The sequence below is a fragment of the Paramisgurnus dabryanus genome, chromosome 22 (genome assembly GCF_030506205.2).
Source record: "Paramisgurnus dabryanus chromosome 22, PD_genome_1.1, whole genome shotgun sequence".
Taxonomy (NCBI): Eukaryota; Metazoa; Chordata; class Actinopteri; order Cypriniformes; family Cobitidae; genus Paramisgurnus; species Paramisgurnus dabryanus.
This window is the reverse complement of record NC_133358.1, coordinates 10,174,548-10,196,437: the sequence shown is the minus strand read 5'-3', so window position 1 is coordinate 10,196,437 and position 21,890 is coordinate 10,174,548. Positions and strand designations below refer to the sequence as shown.

The window sequence follows — 21,890 nt, the reverse complement described above, 5'->3', positions numbered from 1 at the left end:
GATTTTTGATATCTCGAACGCTGTTCCCATGGCAACGCGTCAAACTTTACTTTCATTTTAAAGGCATTTTTAAGCCTTACAGTTCCATGCGATGCTCTTTTATATACTCCTTCTAGGATTTTCATGCGATTGACTCCAGAAGTTGTCAACATGATGCTGAGACATTGTAGATGATAAATTGTGAAGGGATATTTGATATCTCAAACGTTGTTCCCATGGCAACGAGTCAAACTTTGCTTTCATTTTCCAGCATATTTAAGGCTGACATTTACATGCTGTGAACTTTTGAATACTCCTCGTATGGGATTCATGCGATTGACACCAGAAGTGGTCAACATGATGCCGAGACATTGTAGATGATAAATTGCGAAGGGATTTTTGATATCTCGAACGCTGTTCCCATGGCAACGCGTCAAACTTTACTTTCATTTTAAAGGCATTTTTAAGCCTTTCAGTTGACGCCAATGTTCCTTTAAATACTCCTTCTAGAATAATCATGCGATTGACACCAAAAGTGGTCACCATGATGCAGAGACATTGTAGATGATAAATTGCGAAGGGATTTTTGATATCTCAAACGCTGTTTTCATGGCAACGCGTCAAAGTTTACTTTCATTTTAAAGGCACATTTAAGCCTTTCAGTTGACGCCGATGTTCCTTTAAATACTCCTTCTAGGATATTCATGCGATTGACACCAAAAGTGGTCAACATGATGCTGAGGCATAGTAGATGATAAATTGCGAAGGGATTTTTGATATCAAACGCTGTTCCCATGGCAACGCGTCAAAGTTTACTTTCATTTTAAAGGCATATTTAAGCCTTTCAGTTGACGCCGATGTTCCTTTAAATACTCCTTCTAATATATTCATGCGATTGACACCAAAAGTGGTCAACATGATGCTGAGGCATAGTAGATGATAAATTGCGAAGGGATTTTTGATATCAAACGCTGTTCCCATGGCAACGCGTCAAAGTTTACTTTCATTTTAAAGGCATATTTAAGCCTTTCAGTTGACGCCGATGTTCCTTTAAATACTCCTTCTAATATATTCATGCGATTGACACCAAAAGTGGTCAACATGATGCTGAGGCATAGTAGATGATAAATTGCGAAGGGATTTTTGATATCAAACGCTGTTCCCATGGCAACGCGTCAAAGTTTACTTTCATTTTAAAGGCATATTTAAGCCTTTCAGTTGACGCCGATGTTCCTTTAAATACTCCTTCTAATATATTCATGCGATTGACACCAAAGTGGTCAACATGATGCTGAGGCATAGTAGATGATAAATTGCGAAGGGATTTTTGATATCTCAAACGCTGTTCCCATGGCAACGCGTCAAAGTTTTCTTTTATTTCAGGCATATTAAAGGCTCTTGGTGTGCTTAGATTGACTTCAAATTTGGCACACACATCAGATTTGTCGGCTGTTAAGTGTGCACTGAAAGGTCAGATAAAGGCGTGTCTCTTAAGTGGCTCACTAGTGCCCCCGCTTGTCTAAAATGTGGGGTTTCTTTTAGCTACAGTCCCCAAATAGCTCAGTAACAACATTAAATAGTCCACTGATATTTACCCACTAGATGCCCTTGCCCACCGTGCATCGTTTTCTCGGACGCATCGTGTAGCGGTAAAAAAACGTGCGAGGGCCCGCCATTGCTGCTTGCAGCTATATTTAGGGCCCGAGCACCGAGGAGCAGGCCAGAATGGCCTGCACCGTAGGTGCGAAGCCCTATTGTTTTTGCTCGGATTATTATTTTTATTATTTTTTTTTTTTTTTTTTTTTTTTTTTTTTTTTAACACTTTTGGACTTTTTGGGTGCCTTAACATACTCGAAAACTCTTGAAAATTGGCACAGACGTCAGAGTCGTCCGTCATCGCAGAAATCCAAAGGCTGGAACACGGGCGTGGCACGGGGGCTCTATAGCGCCCCCTGTAATGCAAAAAAAAACATTGATGCACAGATCGGGCAAAAATGTACGCACATGTACGAGAGTTGGTACGCATATAGATCTCATCGACCCGAACAACTTTCGCCCTCTAACATTTAAGCTCCGCCCAACAGGAAGTCGGCTATTTTGGTTTGTTTAAAAAATGCATGCATTGAACTTTTAAATACTTCTCCTAGTGGATTCATGGGATTGACACCAAACGTGGTGATCATGATGCCGAGACATTGTACTTGCTAAATTGCGAAGGGATTTTTGATATCTCGAACGGTTCTGCCATGGCGAGGCGACGAATTTATGGCGAATTCAGAGAAACAGGAAGTGTCTAATATCTAAGGCAAAAAATATCCTATTGTGATGCCATGTGGGGTGTTTGTTCGTCTGAAGATTCCGATCGCATCGATGTGCCTATTGTGACTCCCGGGTATAGCGCCACCACCAGGCGCCAGGAAGTCTGTCACTCACAAAGGTGGATTTTTTTTGACAGTTCCATGCGATGTTCTTTTAAATACTCCTCCTAGAATGTTTATGCGATTCACACCAAAAGTGGTCAACATGATGCCAAGACAATGTAGATGATAAATTGCGAAGGGATTTTTGATATCTCGAACGCTGTTCCCATGACAACCTGTCAAACTTTACTTTAATTTTTAAGGCATATTTAAGCCTTACAGTTGACGCCGATGTTCTTTTAAATACTCCTTCTAGAATATTCATGAGATTGACACCAGAAGTGGTCAACATGATGCCGAGACATAGTAGATGATAAATTGCGAAGGGATTTTTGATATCTCGAACGCTGTTCCCATGGCAACGCGTCAAAATTTACTTTCATTTTAAAGGCTTATTTAAGCCTTTCAGTTGACGCCGATGTTCTTTTAAATACTCCTTCTAGAATATTAATGAGATTGACACCAAAAGCGGTCAACATGATGCCGAGACATAGTAGATGATAAATTGCGAAGGGATTTTTGATATCTCGAACGCTGTTCCCATGGCAACGGCCCAAACTTACATTTATTTCAGGCATATTAAGGACTCTTGGCGTGCTTAGATTAACCTAAAAGTCGGCACACACATCAGAGTTGTCGGCTGTTAAGTGTGCACAAACAGGTCACACATAGGCGTGTCTCTTAAGTGGCTCACTAGCGCCCCCGTTTGTCTAAAATGTGGGGTTTCTTTTACCTACAGTCCCGAAATGGCTCACTAACAACATTAAATAGCCCACTGATATTTACCCACTTGATGCCCTTGCCCACCGTGCATCGTTTTCTCGGACGCACCGTGTAGCGGTAAAAAAACGTGCGAGGGCCCGCCATTGCTGCTTGCAGCTATATTTATTATTATTTTTTTTTTTTTTTTTATTTTTTTTTTTTTTAACACTTTTGGACTTTTTGGGGGCCTTAACATACTCGAAAACTCTTGAAAATTGGCACAGACGTCAGAGTCGTCCGTCATCGCAGAAATCCAAAGGCTGGAACACGGGCGTGGCACGGGGGCTCTATAGCGCCCCCTGTAATGCAAAAAAAAACTTTGATGCACAGATCGGACAAAAATGAGCGCACATGTACGAGAATTGGTACGCATATAGATCTCATCGACCCGAACAACTTTCGCCCTCTAACATTTAAGCTCCGCCCAACAGGAAGTCGGCTATTTTGGATTGTTTAAACAATGCAAGCGTTGAACTTTTAAATACTCCTCCTAGTGGATGCATGCGATTGACACCAAACGTGGTGAACATGATGTCGAGACATTGGACTTGCTAAATTGCGAAGGGATTTTTGATATCTCGAACGGTGTTGCCATGGCGAGGCGACAAATTTATGGCGACATCAGAGAAACAGGAAGTGTCTAATATCAAAGGCAAAAAATGTCTTATTGTGATGACACGCGGTGTGTTTGTTCGTCTGAAGATTCCGATCGCATCGATGTGCCTATTGTGACTCCCGGGTATAGCGCCACCACCAGGCGCCAGGAAGTGTGTCAGTCACGAAGGTGGATTTTTTTTGACAGTTCCATGCGATGTTCTTTTAAATACTCCTCCTACAATGTTTATGCGATTGACACCAAAAGTGGTCAACATGATGCCAAGACATTGTAGATGATAAATTGCGAAGGGATTTTTGATATCTCGAACGCTGTTCCCATGGCAACCTGTCAAACTTTACTTTCATTTTAAAGGCATATTTAAACCTTACAGCTGCATGTGGTAAACTTTTAAATACTCCTCCTGGGGAAATAATGTGATTGACTCCAGAAGTGGTCAACATAATGCTGAGACATTGTAGATGATAAATTGTGAAGGGATTTTTGATATCTTAAACGCTGTTCCCATGGCAACGCGTCAAACTTTACTTTCATTTTAAAGGCTTATTTAAGCCTTTAAATTCACGCCGATGTTCTTTTAAATACTCCTTCTAGAATATTCATGCGATTGACACCAGAAGTGGTCAACATGATGCGGAGACATAGTAGATGATAAATTGCGAAGGGATTTTTGATATCTCAAACGCTGTTCCCATGGCAACGCGTCAAACTTTACTTTCATTTTAAAGGCTTATTTAAGCCTTTAAGTTGACGCCGATGTTCTTTTAAATACTCCTTCTAGAATATTCATGAGATTGACACCAGAAGTGGTCAACATGATGTCGAGACATTGTAGATGATAAATTGCGAAGGGATTTTTGATATCTCGAACGCTGTTCCCATGACAACGCGTCAAATTTTACTTTCATTTTAAAGGTTTAATTAAGCCTTTAAGTTCACGCCGATGTTCTTTTAAATACTCCTTCTAGAATATTCATGAGATTGACACCAGAAGTGGTCAACATGATGTCGAGACATTGTAGATGATAAATTGCGAAGGGATTTTTGATATCTCGAACGCTGTTCCCATGACAACGCGTCAAATTTTACTTTCATTTTAAAGGTTTAATTAAGCCTTTAAGTTCACGCCGATGTTCTTTTAAATACTCCTTCTAGAATATTCATGCGATTGACACCAGAAGTGGTCAAAATGATGCCGAGACATTGTAGATGATAAATTGTGAAGGGATTTTTGATATCTCGAACGCTGTTTCCATGGCAACGCGTCAAACTTTACTTTCATTTTAAAGGCTTATTTAAGCCTTTAAGTTCACGCCGATGTTCTTTTAAATACTCCTTCTAGAATATTCATGCGATTGACACCAGAAGTGGTCAACATGATGCCGAGACATTGTAGATGATAAATTGTGAACGGATTTTTGATATCTTGAACGCTGTTCCCATGGCAACGCCACAAACTTTACTTTTATTTCAGGCATATTTAGGACTCTTGGCGTGCTTAGATTAACCTAAACGTTGGCACACACATCAGAGTTGTCGGCTGTTCAGAGTGGACAAATAGGTCAGGCAAAGGCGTGTCTCTTTAGTGGCTCACTAGCGCCCCCATTTGTCTAAAATGTGGGGTTTTTCTTTTACCTACAGTCCCCAAATGGCTCAGTAACAACATTAAATAGCCCACTGATGTTTACCCACTTGATGCCCTTGCCCACCGGGCATCGTTTTCTCGGACGCATCGTGTAGCGGTAAAAAAACGTGCGAGGGCCCGCCATTGCTGCTTGCAGCTATATTTTTTATTATTATTTTTTTTATTTTTATTTTTTTTAACACTTTTGGACTTTTTGGGGGCCTTAACATACTCGAAAACTCTTGAAAATTGGCACAGACGTCAGAGTCGTCCGTCATCGCAGAAATCCAAAGGCTGGAACACGGGCGTGGCACGGGGGCTCTGTAGCGCCCCCTGTAATGCAAAAAAAAACATTGATGCACAGATCGGGCAAAAATGTGCGCACATGTACGAGAGTTGGTACGCATATAGATCTCATCGACCCGAACAACTTTCGCCCTCTAACATTTAAGCTCCGCCCAACAGGAAGTCGGCTATTTTGGATTGTTTAAAAAATGCATGCGTTGAACTTTTAAATACTCCTCCTAGTGGATTCATGGTATTGACACCAAACGTGGTGATCATGATGCCGAGACATTGGACTTGCTAAATTGCGAAGGGATTTTTGATATCTCGAACGGTTCTGCCATGGCGAGGTGACGAATTTATGGCGAACTCAGAGAAACAGGAAGTGTCTAATATCTAAGGCAAAAAATATCTTATTGTGATGCCATGCGGGGTGTTTGTTCGTCTGAAGATTCCGATCGCATCGATGTGCCTATTGTGACTCCCGGGTATAGCGCCACCACCAGGCGCCAGGAAGTGCGTCAGTCACAAAGCTGGATTTTTTTTGACGTTCCATGCTATGTTCTTTTAAATACTCCTTCTAGAAAAATCATGCAATTGACACCAAAAGTGGTCAACATGAAGCTGAGAGATTGTAGATGATAAATTGCGAAGGGATTTTTGATATCTCAAACGCTGTTCCCATGGCAACGCGTCAAACTTTACTTTCATTTTAAAGGCATTTTTAAGCCTTTCAGTTGATGCCGATGTTCCTTTAAATACTCCTTCTAGGATATTCATGCGATTAACACCAAAAGTGGTCAACATGATGCTGAGGCATAGTAGATGATAAATTGCGAAGGGATTTTTGATATCTCAAACGCTGTTCCCATGGCAACGTGTCAAACTTTACTTTCATTTTAAAGGCATATTTAAGCCTTACAGTTGCATGCAGTGAACTTTTATATACTACTCCTAGAATAATCATGCAATTGACACCAAAAGTGGTCAACATGAAGCCGAGATATTGTAGATGATAAATTGCGAAGGGATTTTTGATATCTCAAACGCTGTTCCCATGGCAACGTGTCAAAGTTTACTTTCATTTTAAAGGTATATTTAAGCCTTTCAGTTGACGCCGATGTTCCTTTAAATACTCCTTCTAGGATATTCATCCGATTAACACCAGAAGTGGTCAACATGATGCCGAGACATTGTAGATGATAAATTGCGAAGGGATTTTTGATATCTCGAACGCTGTTCCCATGGCAACGCCGCAAACTTTACTTTTATTTCAGGCATATTTAAGTCTTTGGCATGCTTAGATTAACCTTAAAGTTGGCACACACATCAGAGTTGTCGGCTTTTAAGTGTGCACAAACAGGTCAGACATAGGCGTGTTTCTTAAGTGGCTCACTAGCGCCCCTGTTTGTCTAAAATGTGGGATTTCTTTTACCTACAGTCCCCAAATGGCTCAGTAACAACATTAAATAGCCCACTGATATTTACCCACTTGATGCCCTTGCCCACCGTGCATCGTTTTCTCGGACGCACCGTGTAGCGGTAAAAAAACGTGCGAGGGCCCGCCATTGCTGCTTGCAGCTATATTTTTTATTATTATTTTTTTATTTTTTATTTTTTTTAACACTTTTGGACTTTTTGGGGGCCTTAACATACTCGAAAACTCTTGAAATTTGGCACAGACGTCAGAGTCGTCCGTCATCGCAGAAATCCAAAGGCTGGAACATGGGCGTGGCACGGGGGCTCTATAGCGCCCCCTGTAATGCAAAAAAAAACATTGATGCACAGATCGGGCAAAAATGTACGCACATGTACGAGAATTGGTACGCTTATAGATCTCATCGACCCGAACAACTTTCGCCCTCTAACATTTAAGCTCCGCCCAACAGGAAGTCGGCTATTTTGGACTGTTTAAAAAATGCATGCTTTGAACTTTTAAATACTCCTCCTAGGGGATTCGTGCGAATGACACCAAATGTGGTGATCATGATGTCGAGACATTGTACTTGCTAAATTGCGAAGGGATTTTCGATATCTTGAACGGTTCTGCCATGGCGAGGCGACAAAGTTGTGGCGAAATCAGAGAAACAGGAAGTGTTTAATATCTAAGGTAAAAAATGTCTTATTGTGATGCCATGCGGGGTGTTTGTTCGTCTGAAGATTACGATCGCATCCATGTGCCTATTGTGACTCCCGGGTATAGCGCCACCACCAGGCACCAGGAAGTGTGTCAGTCATGAACTTTTAAATACTTCTCCTAGGGAATTCATACGATTGACACCAAACGTGGTGAACATGATGCTGAGACATTGGACTTGCTAAATTGCGAAGGGATTTTTGATATCTCAAACGGTGTTGCCATGACGAAGCGACAAATTTATGGCGAATTCAATGAACCAGGAAGTGTCTAATATCTAAAGCAAAAAATGTCTTATTGGGATGAAACGCAGTGTGTATGTTCGGCCAAGGATTCTGATCGCATCGATGTGCCTATTTTGAGTCTCGGGTATAGCGCCACCAACAGGCACCAGGAAGTGTGGCAGTCACAAAAGGTGGATTTATTGACAGTTGCATATGGTGAACTTTTAAATACTCCTCCTAGGATTTTCATGCGATTGACACCAAAAGCGGTCAACACGATGCTGAGACATTGTAGATGATAAATTGCGAAGGGATTTTTGATATCTCGAACGCTGTTCCCATGGCAACACGTCAAACTTTACTTTCATTTTCAGGCATATTTAAGCTCTTGGCGTGCACTTTGGGTGCCTTAACATGCTCGAAAACAACGGAAATTTGGCACAGATGTCAAAGTCACGTGCCACTAGGCTCATGCAAAGGCTGGAATATGGGCGTGGCAAGGGAGCTCTGTAGCGCCCCCTGTAATGCAAAAAAATAACATTGATGCACAGATCGGGCAAAAATGTACGCACATGTACGGGAGTTGGTACGCATATAGATCTCATCGACCCGAACAACTTTCGCACTCTAAGATTTAAGCTCCACCCAACAGGAAGTCGGCTATTTTGGATTGTTTAAAAAATGAATGCGTTGAACTTTTAAATACTCCTCCTAGTGGATTCATGGGATTGACACCAAACGTGGTGAACATGATGTCGAGACATTTGACTTGCTAAATTGCGAAGGGATTTTTGATATCTCGAACGGTTCTGCCATGGCGAGGCGACAAATTTATGGCGAAATCAGAGAAACAGGAAGTGTCTAATATCTAAGGCAAAAAAATTCTTATTGCGATGTCAAGCGGGGTGTTTGTTCGCCTGAAGGTTCCGATCGCATCGATGTGCCTATTGTGAGTCTCGGGTATAGCGTCACCACGAGGCGCCAGGAAGTTGTCAGTCACAAAGGTGGATTTTTTTGACAGTTCCATGCAATGTTCTTTTAAATACTCCTTCTAGGATATTCATGCGATTGACACCAAAAGTGGTCAACATGATGTTGAGACATTGTAGATGATAAATTGCGTAGGGATTTTTGATATCTCGAACGTTGTTCCCATGGCAACGCGTCAAACTTTACTTTCATTTTAAAGGCATATTTAAGCCTTTCTGTTGCATGCAGGAAACTTTTGAATACTCATTCTAGGATTTTCATGAGATTGACACCAGAAGTGGTCAACATGATGCCAAGACATTGTAGATGATAAATTACGAAGGGATTTTTGATATCTCGAACGCTGTTCCCATGGCAACGCGTCAAACTTTACTTTCATTTTAAAGGCATATTTAAGCCTTTCAGTTGACGCCGATGTTCTTTTAAATACTCCTTCTAGAATATTCATGAGATTGACACCAGAAGTGGTCAACATGATGCCGAGACATTGTAGATGATAAATTGCGAAGGGATTTTTGATATCTCAAACGCTGTTCCCATGACAACGCGTCAAATTTTACTTTCATTTTTAAGGTTTATTTAAGCCTTTCAGTTGACGCCGATGTTCTTTTAAATACTCCTTCTAGAATATTAATGAGATTGACACCAAAAGCGGTCAACATGATGCCGAGACATAGTAGATGATAAATTGCGAAGGGATTTTTGATATCTCGAACGCTGTTCCCATGGCAACGCCCCAAACTTTACATTTATTTCAGGCATATTTAGGACTCTTGGCGTGCTTAGATTAACCTAAAAGTCGGCACAAACATCAGAGTTGTCGGCTGTTCAGAGTGGACAAATAGGTCAGACATAGGCGTGTCTCTTTAGTGGCTCACTAGCGCCCCCGTTTGTCTAAAATGTGGGGTTTTTCTTTTACCTACAGTCCCCAAATGGCTCCGTAACAACATTAAATAGCCCACTGATGTTTACCCACTTGATGCCCTTGCCCGCCGTGCATCGTTTTCTCGGACGCATCGTGTAGCGGTAAAAAAACGTGCGAGGGCCCGCCATTGCTGCTTGCAGCTATATTTTTTATTATTATTATTTTTTTTTTTTTTTTTTTTTTTTTTAACACTTTTGGACTTTTTGGGGGCCCTAACATACTCGAAAACTCTTGAAAATTGGCACAGACGTCAGAGTCGTCCGTCATCGCAGAAATCCAAAGGCTGGAACACGGGCGTGGCACAGGGGCTCTGTAGCGCCCCCTGTAATGCAAAAAAAAACATTGATGCACAGATCGGGCAAAAATGTACGCACATGTACGAGACTTGGTACGCTTATAGATCTCATCGACCCGAACAACTTTCGCCCTCTAACATTTAAGCTCCGCCCAACAGGAAGTCGGCTATTTTGGATTGTTTAAAAAATGCATGCGTTGAACTTTTATATACTCCTCCCAGGGGATTCATGCGATTGACACCAAACGTGGTGAACATGATGTCGAGACATTGGACTTGCTAAATTGCGAAGGGATTTTTGATATCTCGAACGGTTCTGCCATGGCGAGGCGACAAAGTTGTGGCGAAATCAGAGAAACAGGAAGTGTCTAATATCTAGGGCAAAAAATGTCTTATTGTGATGACACGCGGGGTGTTTGTTCGTCTGAAGATTCTGATCGCATCGATGTGCCTATTGTGACTCTCGGGTATAGCGCCACCACCAGGCGCCAGGAAGTGTGTCAGTCACAAAGCTGGATTTTTTTGACAGTTCCATGCAATGTTCTTTTAAATACTCCTTCTAGGATTTTCATGAGATTGACACCAGAAGTGGTCAACATGATGCCGAGACATTGTAGATGATAAATTGCGAAGGGATTTTTGATATCTCAAACGCTGTTCCCATGGCAACGCGTCAAACTTTACTTTCATTTTAAAGGCATATAAGCCTTTCTGTTGCATGCAGGAAACTTTTAAATACTCCTTCTAGAATATTCATGAGATTGACACCAGAAGTGGTCAACATGATGCCGAGACATTGTAGATGATAAATTGCGAAGGGATTTTTGATATCTCAAACGCTGTTCCCATGGCAACGCGTCAAACTTTACTTTCATTTTAAAGGCTTATTGAAGCCTTTCAGTTGACGCCGATATTCTTTTAAATACTCCTTCTAGAATATTAATGAGATTGACACCAAAAGCGGTCAACATGATGCCGAGACATAGTAGATGATAAATTGCGAAGGGATTTTTGATATCTCAAACGCTGTTCCCATGGCAACGCCCCAAACTTTACATTTATTTCAGGCATATTTAGGACTCTTGGCGTGCTTAGATTAACCTAAAAGTCGGTACAAACATCAGAGTTGTCGGCTGTTCAGAGTGGACAAATAGGTCAGACAAAGGCGTGTCTCTTTAGTGGCTCACTAGCGCCCCCGTTTGTCTAAAATGTGGGGTTTTTCTTTTACCTACAGTCCCCAAATGGCTCAGTAACAACATTAAATAGCCCACTGATGTTTACCCACTTGATGCCCTTGCCCGCCGTGCATCGTTTTCTCGGACGCATCGTGTAGCGGTAAAAAAACGTGCGAGGGCCCGCCATTGCTGCTTGCAGCTATATTTAAATATTTTAATGTCAAACGCCCTCTAGTGGCGGATTACACAAAAAAGTGACATCATCGTTGAACGGGCACTCATACATGTTTCAAGTGGATTAATTTGCTCTTGGATGCAAACAATTACAAACTTTTGGTGGTTGTGATGAGTTCAATTTGCCAGGTAAACGAACAAAGAGTCTGGCACTGCAAATTTACTTCAGTTTAAAGTTAAATCAACACGATTGGTTGAGGAGCGTCTAGTTCCCAGCATGCTTTGCATGAGCCCGCAATACGACAGCATTTTTGGAAATTAAGTGATATTTTATGTGGTTTTTAATAAAGAAAAAGACTCAGTAACGTTAAACATTTATTTATCTTGGAGATTTAGAAGAGTTTGCCATTTTTTCTTTTTGTGCTTACTATTGTTTAGAAGTATTAACTATATCCAAAGCAACTGAACAACAAGAAGTATAACAAAAAACTCTGATTTTTATGCATTTTCTGTTTCTGTTTTATGCAATGATTGAAAATCATTGCCTGTGCTTGGCTGTAAGTCAATAATGTGTTGCTTTATCATATAAACAATACCTATGTGAAAGTAGGCACTGAGCTCAGTCTAAACACCCTTTCACTGGTACTAAATTTTCATGAGTCACATGATATGTTTCTGTGATTTGAGAACAAAAATGAAATAGTAGTTGTTAACTTAAATATTTTGAGTACTCTGAACTTGTCGGGTTTTACATTGTACTTTTAAGTTATTAAAGTTAAGTATTTGAGTACAGGAAACTTATAAAAAAACAAGGCAATCAGTTGCCACAAAATATTTAAGTAACATTACTACTACAATTGAAGTTACGTAAAGAATATCATTTAATTTATATGAGACTTATACTAAGTTTAGATGAATACATTTTTTTATTTGAATTGAAGTTTTTAGTACTCAAAACTTAAAAAAAGGCAACTGATTGCAGCTATTTTCTTGAGTTAGTAGAACTTATCCGGGTTTACAGTGTAAGAAAACTTTTGTAAATACACAAACTGTCCTAAATAATAAGTTATAGCCTATTGTTACATAATTATAATAGTTATATTAACTATATCCAAAGCAACTGAACAACAAGAAGTATAACAAAAAACTCTGATTTTTATGCATTTTCTGTTTTATGCAATGATTGAAAATTATGTAACCCATCTTTTGCGTTTATATTCATTTCATTCCTTGATCTCTGTGGTCCCCTTTCTTGAATTATGAACAGGGTACTGCTCAGTATTTGCTAAGTTTCTTTCTTTCTTCTCAGTATTTGCTAAGTATCTTCATCTGATAACTTTCATATCACTTTTTGTAGCTGTGTTGCAACTGGAAAAATTTCACTTGTTGCGTGTTTTAGGTGATGTTTAGATGTTTCGTATCTCAGCTAAAGTTTCTCATTTCTCTTTCTGTATGCTGAGAGCAGAGACGCACAACTCCGTTGAACCATCACAGAAAAGCTAAGATTATACTAACTTGAAGATTACAGAGAACATGTTGCTTGCATACATCAAACAGAAATAAGCCTGTATTTATTAGCCAAAACCTTTGCTTTAAGAAATTAATCAGGACTCTTGAGGAAAATCTGAAATGAATCTAAATCAGATTGAGTTTAGTCACACATGCGGAAAAACTCACAGAATCAATTCCATGAAAACCCAGCCAAGTCAAAGATTAAAATGAATGTGAAATCATTGACTGAAATCACACTTTGATGCTCCTAATAGAATTAGATTACGAGACTTTTGAATTTCACAGGCAGAATTACACTTTTAGCATGTAACAAATGCTGGTAAAATGCTAAAATGACCAGACTAATGTGCAGTAAAACTGACACATGCATTTAATTCCTACTGACAGCTGCGAGTGGCATTTTCCGAGTGACTGTGCTCAGAGATCCTGGAGTTCCTCAGGAGTTTAAAGCATGTGGTCTAGTCTGAACATGAACATGATGAGCTAATCTTTCAAATCTTCTCTGTTTCTATCTTTCTTATCTCCTGACACAACCACTCACATTCCAGTCACAAAGACTTCCTTTAATGAACATCTGAGATCCTCAAAGTGAATTAACACTCTTGATTTAATCTTTCCTCGTTTTGTCCCTTCTGGAGCATTTTTCGGAATGTCACAATTCAAAATATTTCTATTCTAATATACATATTCATACAAAAATGTATGCAAACATTTGAGCAATATAATCAGAATTAAATGTTATTATTTTCCTAAAAAAATTATGCTGTAATTGTGTAAAAGAGGGTTTTTACATGTCCCCCAGTAGATAAAATAATAATAATTGAAATTGACCATCCTTTTAAAATGTACATACTCTTGTTTTTTATTTTATGGTGTTTCCTTTTTGAGCATCAGTAAATGTTTGTATCTTGTTTAACAGTTGTATGCACACAAAAAAAACAGTGTTGGGAAAAACGTGACAAACCCAATTTAACCTAGGTTGTTTCAATCCAAAATACTGAGTTTGTCCCCTTTTATCCAACACTGCATGGGTTGAAATAAATCCAGCATTTTTTAGAGTGTGAGTCTCAATTATCTTCAGTATAAAAAAGATGAATCTCAATATCATGAAGTCATCTGTTGAAAAGGGATCAAATATGCAGAAGAAGATGCTGGAAAACCAAAGAATTTGCTGAATCTGAAATATTTTTCTGTAGACCAGTGGACATTTTAATGTCTCCCATCAAACGAAAGACAGTTTCAACAACAATCATAAAATATTAAAAGCTGATTGTCCAAATAACATGTAGCATAAGAATCTTTCAACTGTATATATATACAGGGGTGCACATACATTTTTTGTCCTGGTTTTCAAAGGAGCACCTGGAGATGTTGCTTGGTACTCACACTATTCATAGTGCCGACATCGTACATGCTGTCAACATCATTACACTGTTAAAAAATACTTTGCTGCCTTAAAATTTTTTGTTGAATCAACTCGAATTTACAAGTCATTTCAACTTACTATTATTTATCTTGAGTAGAGATGAGTTGTTATAACTACAGGTGAGTTGTTATAACTTATAAATTTAAGTTGACTTTTCTAAACTATATAAGTTGTGACAACTAATTTCTGTTGACATGACTTGTAAATCTGAGTTGATTTAACAAAATATTTTAAGGCAGCAAAGTTTTTTTACAGTGTAATCTCCTGACTACTCTCTTCGCCATATCACTTTGGTTTAAACATGGTAGACGATGATGTATATAAAATAAAATATGCCTGGTTATTGTTTTAACTAGGAATGCACCGAATCCAGATTTTATGGGTTCGGCCGAATCTTAAACAGTGGATTTGGTATTCGGCCGAACCCAAAAAATCTGGATTCGATGCATCCCTAGTTAATACAATAACCAGGCATATATTATTTTATATACCATGTTTAAACCGAAGACTGAATCCTACTCGCATGCTTATTCCATTAACACCGTAAAACACATTAATGAAGTAAACAACGCCCACAACAGTGTATTTTTCATTTTATTTAATGTTAACTGGTGCGTCCGCGAAATGTGAACCGCCCCTAAGGCTCACCGAAAGAAAAAGCTTATCTCCACGTCAGCACCCGATGTGTGTAATCAACGGCCATGTGACATTGACCAGCGTAGCGCAAGCCTAGGGTTCGTTTCGGTGAAAAAAAAAATTAGGGATGCACCGATACTGGTATCGGGTATCGGCCTCGATACCACATTTTCTAAAGTACTCGTACTCGTTAAAAGTCCCCCGATACCTGGAATCGATACCACGGTCTGAGAAATGTCTATGTTTGAGCGGCGTGTAAGGGGTTAATGCCTCGTGTTGTCCAAAGAGGCAGAGTTTACAACAAACTGGAAAACTAGTCCTTTGTTTTTTTTTTTGTTAAATTATATGACTTAAGCTGTTACCTGTAAATTTAAATCATGTTTTTTTATTAAGTACTCGGTATCAGCAAGAACTGAAATGCAAGTACTCGTACTCCAAAAAAAGTGGTATCTGTGCATCCCTAAAAAAAAATCTAGGATTCCGAATCCTGGATTCGGTGCATCCCTAGTTTTAACACATGTAACCTTTATAAATGTCTGCCAACTTAAACATTTCAAAAATTGTTAAAGACAAGTAAATGGTCAGAGAAAATCTGATTATGAGCAATAGCAAAAATAAATGTCCGTCTGTCCTAGACCCTGACCATAAACATCTCTCTTTATGCTTAAACAGAGAAAGTAGACGCAAAAGCAACCTTTTTGAATTGTGTCCTGCTTTAGAAATGGCCACTGTGGCCACTCTTTGGATATTAATCCTCTGGACTGATCGGTGCGTGAAAGTTTGATAATGTATTCTGTTGTTGATTTTTGCTTTTCCTTGCACATTCAAATTAAATAAAATGTATGAATTGTTTATACCGAGTCACAGACAACCATCAACTGTATTTCTTTATTGAATAACAATTAAATATTAAAATCTTATAATTTAACGGTTAATGTTCGGTTAAGCTGTGGTTGTCATTAGGGAAAATTAACTAAAATAAACATCCCTAGTTTTAAATAGCCGTTACAATTTTAACTTCAACGTATTATCACAGTAAGCCTACAGTTTTCTAATGTTCTTCTTTTTCATATTTCCTTATATATTATACTTCTGATTGATAAAATGCAACATAATTATTTAGATTTTTTTTAACTTATATATTTTTTACGCATAAAATATATCAAATACAATATTAGGACGAATAATATTATTTTACAGACTGACATATTCCTCCATCTCTTTCTCTAGGGTCAATTTAACAAGTGACATTCTGGAAACTACATCTAAAGTATCGCGAAGGGTCTGCATAATGAAAATAATATGCTTCTTTCTGATTTTAAGCTCAAATATGATTCATGCATCTTAACAGATTTTGCTAAATTAATTTCCTTTAATTAACATCACTTGCATATCAAACAAAGCAGACTTAACGAATGCAATGCCAAAAAACCAAAACAATATACTAAAAAATAAAGACGGTTGGTTTTAGTCGAAACAATTACCTTACCGCCTTTAGTATCAATCAGTGCACGCCAAAAATCCATGTTACTCATACACAACCCGTGTATAAATCAAAGTACAGCCATTTAACATACCTGAGAAACAATGCTCTGAAGTTTTGTTAAACTGTAGCTAGCACGCAGTCGGACATAAACCCTTTCACACGCAGGTAGCGCTGGCTTGATAACTGCAGTACTGTATCATCATGTGCATCTATGCACGAACCATGACTGTGGTCAAAGCAAGACTTCTCAGGAAATGACTAACATGCTGCCCTAGATACTGAACCGCATAGATTACCCAATTAGAAACAAATATATTTGAAACGATTTAAAATAGAGAAGTGAATTTGCATATGTTCTCATAAACAATTTTGCTTCTTCCAGAAAGTATTTAAAAGTAGCTTAAATAATAAATTAAAACTTGCAAAAAGCACGCAACAGCTTTGTGGAAGAAACACATGCACATTTAACATTATCTTTAGATTATATTAACACTATATCTTTACACATTTCAAAACTACTTGGAGATGCAAAGCATGTTCAAAGAGATCAAGGACCAATGTCATTTCAATTTTCGTCTACTTCCTCCTTTACCATATAAGGTGCAGAGTTTTCTGCGCTGTACCACTGTATACAACCAGCAAGATATCACACTTATAAATGTGTCAGGATTAGGACAATAATTCGGTGAATATTTTATCTTTTATGAACACAAAGCTATCTTTGAATATATATGGCCTGCTCTTCTGAGTTGGACTTATGTGGTAGCCCTCATTCTACAAATATTCCCATGTTGCATTCACACACCACATTTGGAGTCCCACATCAACCCTACCCCCCAACCAGTTTATAACAACCTTTATGCATCTTTCGTGAAACAATACAGGTTTTTAAATAGGAATTTAAGCCCTTTCATTGTATGTCAATATGTGTGCTTGGTTCATTCTTGAGTAAAAAATTGTGACGTTACCTAAAGTGTCTTTGAGGTTCTTGACAATCGAGGCTTTCCTGGCACTGTTCTTTCTTTCTACGTAGTTGGACGGCACAAAGCCCGTCTTGTTGGTAGCGTTACGGACCCGCCACCACGACTTGGAGTCATCTAAAAGCCAGAGACGTTCGTTCTTCTTAATGTCCAGCTCTTGGTCCTGCTGGGCCATGTAATCAAACTTGGCGATGACAATCACCTCTTCCGTCATCTTGGATTGATTTCGACACTGCGGATGACAATAATTTATTTTAAGTTACGTAGTGGAAAAAGCTTTCCTTTAGCAAATTTAAAAACAGATTTTGACATCTTGAAGAAATGAAAGGTCTTTCCGATGTCCAATTCCGTGGTCAAAGTGGTAACCCATTTTGACATGTGCACATGATTCTGATGTTAAACCGTGTAACTCAGCCTGACGCAATGAATCTAAAATGACAAATTTGAATTCTGCAACTGAAATATCAAATAAAAAGTCATAGATAAGAAAATGCCACTTGATGTTGAGGGCATAGAACAAGGTTCCTTAATTAGTTTTCACCACAAGCCAAATTTTGCCAACAATACAAACCCAAGGGCCACTGACCACAGTGTTTGCTCTGCTATTCTTATTGTTGCTTTTGATGCTGGAAAAATTGCGTGGATTTCCATGCAAGCCAACTGTTCCTGCTCATCTTCACACTGGATCTACATTTAATAGTGTTTTCAATGGGTCAAGAAACTCACAGTTTGGATCATATAATGTTTGCCCAGTTACAGACTGGATAATTTTTAGATCAGGAAAATATGGGCTACTGGCGCTTTAAGACCAAGTTCTGCACAGAGCCCCATGGCCTAATGTCACAAATCCAATTTTTTACAGATTATGTTCACTTCAATTTCAATACCCATGGAAAGAATTGCATACTTGAACATAATTACTAAGGCTGTCAATCTATTAAAATATTTCTTCTAGATTAAATCGCATGATTGTCATACTATAAACATGTGATCTGTTCTAAATTTACCTTAATTTAACACTTTACAAGTTTTTAAAATTCTAATCAACATGTGTGGACAAATATAGATGCTTTACGCAAATGTATATTTACATTTTGGACAGAACCATCAGCTATTGTTTTGTACATGAATTTTCCTTTCAGAAGACCTTCTTTTTCTCTATTGTTGTTAGCTGATACATCATTGGGACCCCTGCTGGCAAATTGAGTCGGAAAAAATAGCAAATGTATATATGACTTATAGGGCTGGGCGGTATGACGGTATATTCCGTTACCATGCAAATAAGTGGGCGTGGCTAACTCTGCCCTCACGCATGTTAGTGTGACGGAGAAATATGTTAAACAATTCACTCATAAAAAAATGAACGAGTTATTTCAGTAATTTTTATAATAACTGCCAGTGAATCCACCACGGGTCTCGCAGCGAGACTCTCGATCGCTCGCTCGCTCTACCTCTCTGTGCTCATGCAGCAGCCGGCCAGTCTCTCGCGTGCAGAGGTTTCTCTAGGCATGCGCAAGGAGCTGCGACGCCAAATAAAGAGTTCTTCTCGCACATAATGCTAATAGTTGTAAAGTTTTCTCAATTTGAAGCAAGCTAAGACAAAACTCCCGTTTATATCAGTGACACGTGCGCCGCTGGAGTGATGTAGTTTGACGCGCCATTTGCTTATACAAACATATTTGATCGGAAATACGAGAAAGAGATGTAAATGTTAAGGTCTAATAGAAAGTAAAGGGTGTCAAGACCTTAAAACAAACTTAATGATCATCATATCATATCATAGCACCTGTCATATTTATAATATCTAGAGCATCTTCTCTCATATACAGGTATTTATCCTGTCTGTAGGTTTTTGCATATATTTATACCGGTTTATTTTACATATATTTAATGTATGCATAAATACAAAATACAATGAAGGCATACCATAGCTTCAACAGTCTATAAAATTAATAACTCAATTAAAAACAAGCTTCTGTCTAATCAAGACTTAATCTGGTGTTATCTTCTGGGCATTTTCACTTTAACATTATTAACTTTAAATTGCTCATATTTTAAAACTGCGGTGAAGATTTGGTTAAAAGCTATAGTGAGTGGCAAATTTCTGTAAATTTTTATAATAAAAAACAATATAAACTGAAAAACATGTATACCGTGAAATATACCGTTCCGTGAAATAAAATGACTCATTCTGTGGAATAGATTTTTGGTGATTCCGCCCACCCCTAATGAGTTGTATATATTTTGACATTTTCTATTAAAAAACTTCAAAACAATGCATGATTTGTTGAAATCTGAAAAAACATGACGGAGCTACACTTGTTTGAAGTTGACAGAGTCAGCAAAGTTAATTTTGAGAAAAATCCAAAATTACCACATCCATACCTTAAAATCCCTGGTAAAACCAAAAGACAAAGACAAAGTCAAAAATGATATCAATGTGTTACTTTTCTTTTATTGTTTGACATTGTGACAGACAGTTTTAAGACCTACCGTATAATGAAAGGATCTAATGTGTTAACACAACAGTTAACTCTTTCCCCACCACTGACAGGTTAACTCATCAATTAAGAGAAAACGCTTCCCTGCCAATGACAAGTTATTCTGGCAATCTGTAATACTGCTATTATCCACCAGCTTACCAGAGTTATAAAACCTGAAAGTATTCCCTAAGGGGTAGGGATGCTCCGATCGATCGGGCACCAATCGGTATCGGCTGATAATGGCATTTAATGACTTGATCGGTGCTCACTAAATCTGCCGATCTCATAAATCAATCTTTCTGTTTACTTTTGTCATCAAAAGGATCCTGAATTTGGCTGCAATTAGATACATTTTTTTGTAGTGCGAGCATTTTTACAACCCGTTGCTCATATGCGCTGTGCAGATTTGTATTTCTCTCTCTGCCTTAACAGAGATATGCATATTTTTTATGAGGACGCGCTCTGGTTAACAGCGAGATATTAAATATCTCTTTGCAGAAGAAATATTTGTTTGTGCTTATTTATCAGAGTCTCTATGAGGCTGATTACACTTGGCATTAACATGCGTGTTCGTCGATCGGATCACAAGTGGACGACGTTAATGCCAGGTGTAAACGATGTTCAAAACGTTTTGAATGCATCCACTTTCGACCACTTTCAACCACATTCAGAGGTAGTCGAAACCACTTTCGATTGGATCGCTTTGGAGTTGCGGAACGCATATGTGGTTGAATGTGTTCGAACAGCCACACGCGACCGCCTTCTCTCCGCCCATTTATCTAATCTGAGGTATTAAAAACAAGTTTTACGTCTTTTTTTTACTTCTGGCGTGAACATACGGTGAACAGCGCTATTTTTAGCCTTTCATTGATAAAACTACTGCGGGTGTTCTCCGTAGTTTCGTTTTGAAAGCGTGAAAGTTGCGCGATCCTATTTCATCAATTGCAATGAAAATTCAGAGAAAGCTCTAACATAAAAATGTACAAAACACTGTCCGGCACGTTTACTTGCTAAACAAGCAACGGACTCCGACATAATATTAGTTTGCGTTCTTTTTATCACAATATCTGAGCTTTGCGATATTTCCTGTCACAAAATTTCCTGATCTGTTAATTGTTTTAAAATATTGTCAAATGTTTTTATTTGAATCAGACCTTTAGATTAGCCTACCGGTGTATGTAGGTGATTTATAATACAAAAATTACATTACCTTTGCTTGCATAAACTGTTTATTCCCTTTTTGAATGTTTAACTCTTTCACCGCCAGCGTTTTTAAAAAAAAGTTGCCAGCCAGCGCCAGCATTTTTCATGATTTTCACCAAAGTTTAATGCCTTCCAGAAAATGTTCTTCTTTAAATATATAAACATACAATATACCAAATGAAAGAACAGACCCTCTGCTTTCAAACAAAAAAAAACGTTTCATCCTACCTTTAGTGGTTCTTTTGCAATCAGCTTTTGAATATGGGTAGGTTTTTGCAAAAACACCATATTTTGAGCAAAAAGCAGAGATAATTCCATTTTTATGACGGACTTTTCATAGAGATCCCATTGAGAACGATCTTTAAAACAGACACGGACATGCAGCAGTATGGCATAGGGCAATACTTCCGGGTTTAAAAAGTTGCGGAAGGGCGCCACCTGGTGGATAATAGCGGTATTGCGGAAAGACGGAATATCTCGTCATTGGCGGGGAAGCGTTTTCTCTTAATTGACGAGATATCTCGTCAATGGCGGGGAAAGAGTTAATTACACCGGAAA

The 21,890-nt window shown here is 38.6% G+C and overlaps 1 protein-coding gene across 2 annotated transcripts in view; it reads right to left on the bottom strand.

The window, feature by feature from the left end:
- The window catches only part of nck1b (NCK adaptor protein 1b), a 112,061-nt gene that overhangs the window by 47,314 nt on the left and 42,857 nt on the right, over positions 1-21,890 (bottom strand). For both annotated transcript variants that reach the window (XM_065294735.2, XM_065294734.2), the window contains one exon: positions 17,635-17,878. In XM_065294735.2, coding sequence (XP_065150807.2) covers positions 17,635-17,860 — 226 coding nt within the window. In that variant the 5' untranslated portion in view covers positions 17,861-17,878. The remainder of the gene's footprint in view (positions 1-17,634; positions 17,879-21,890) is intronic.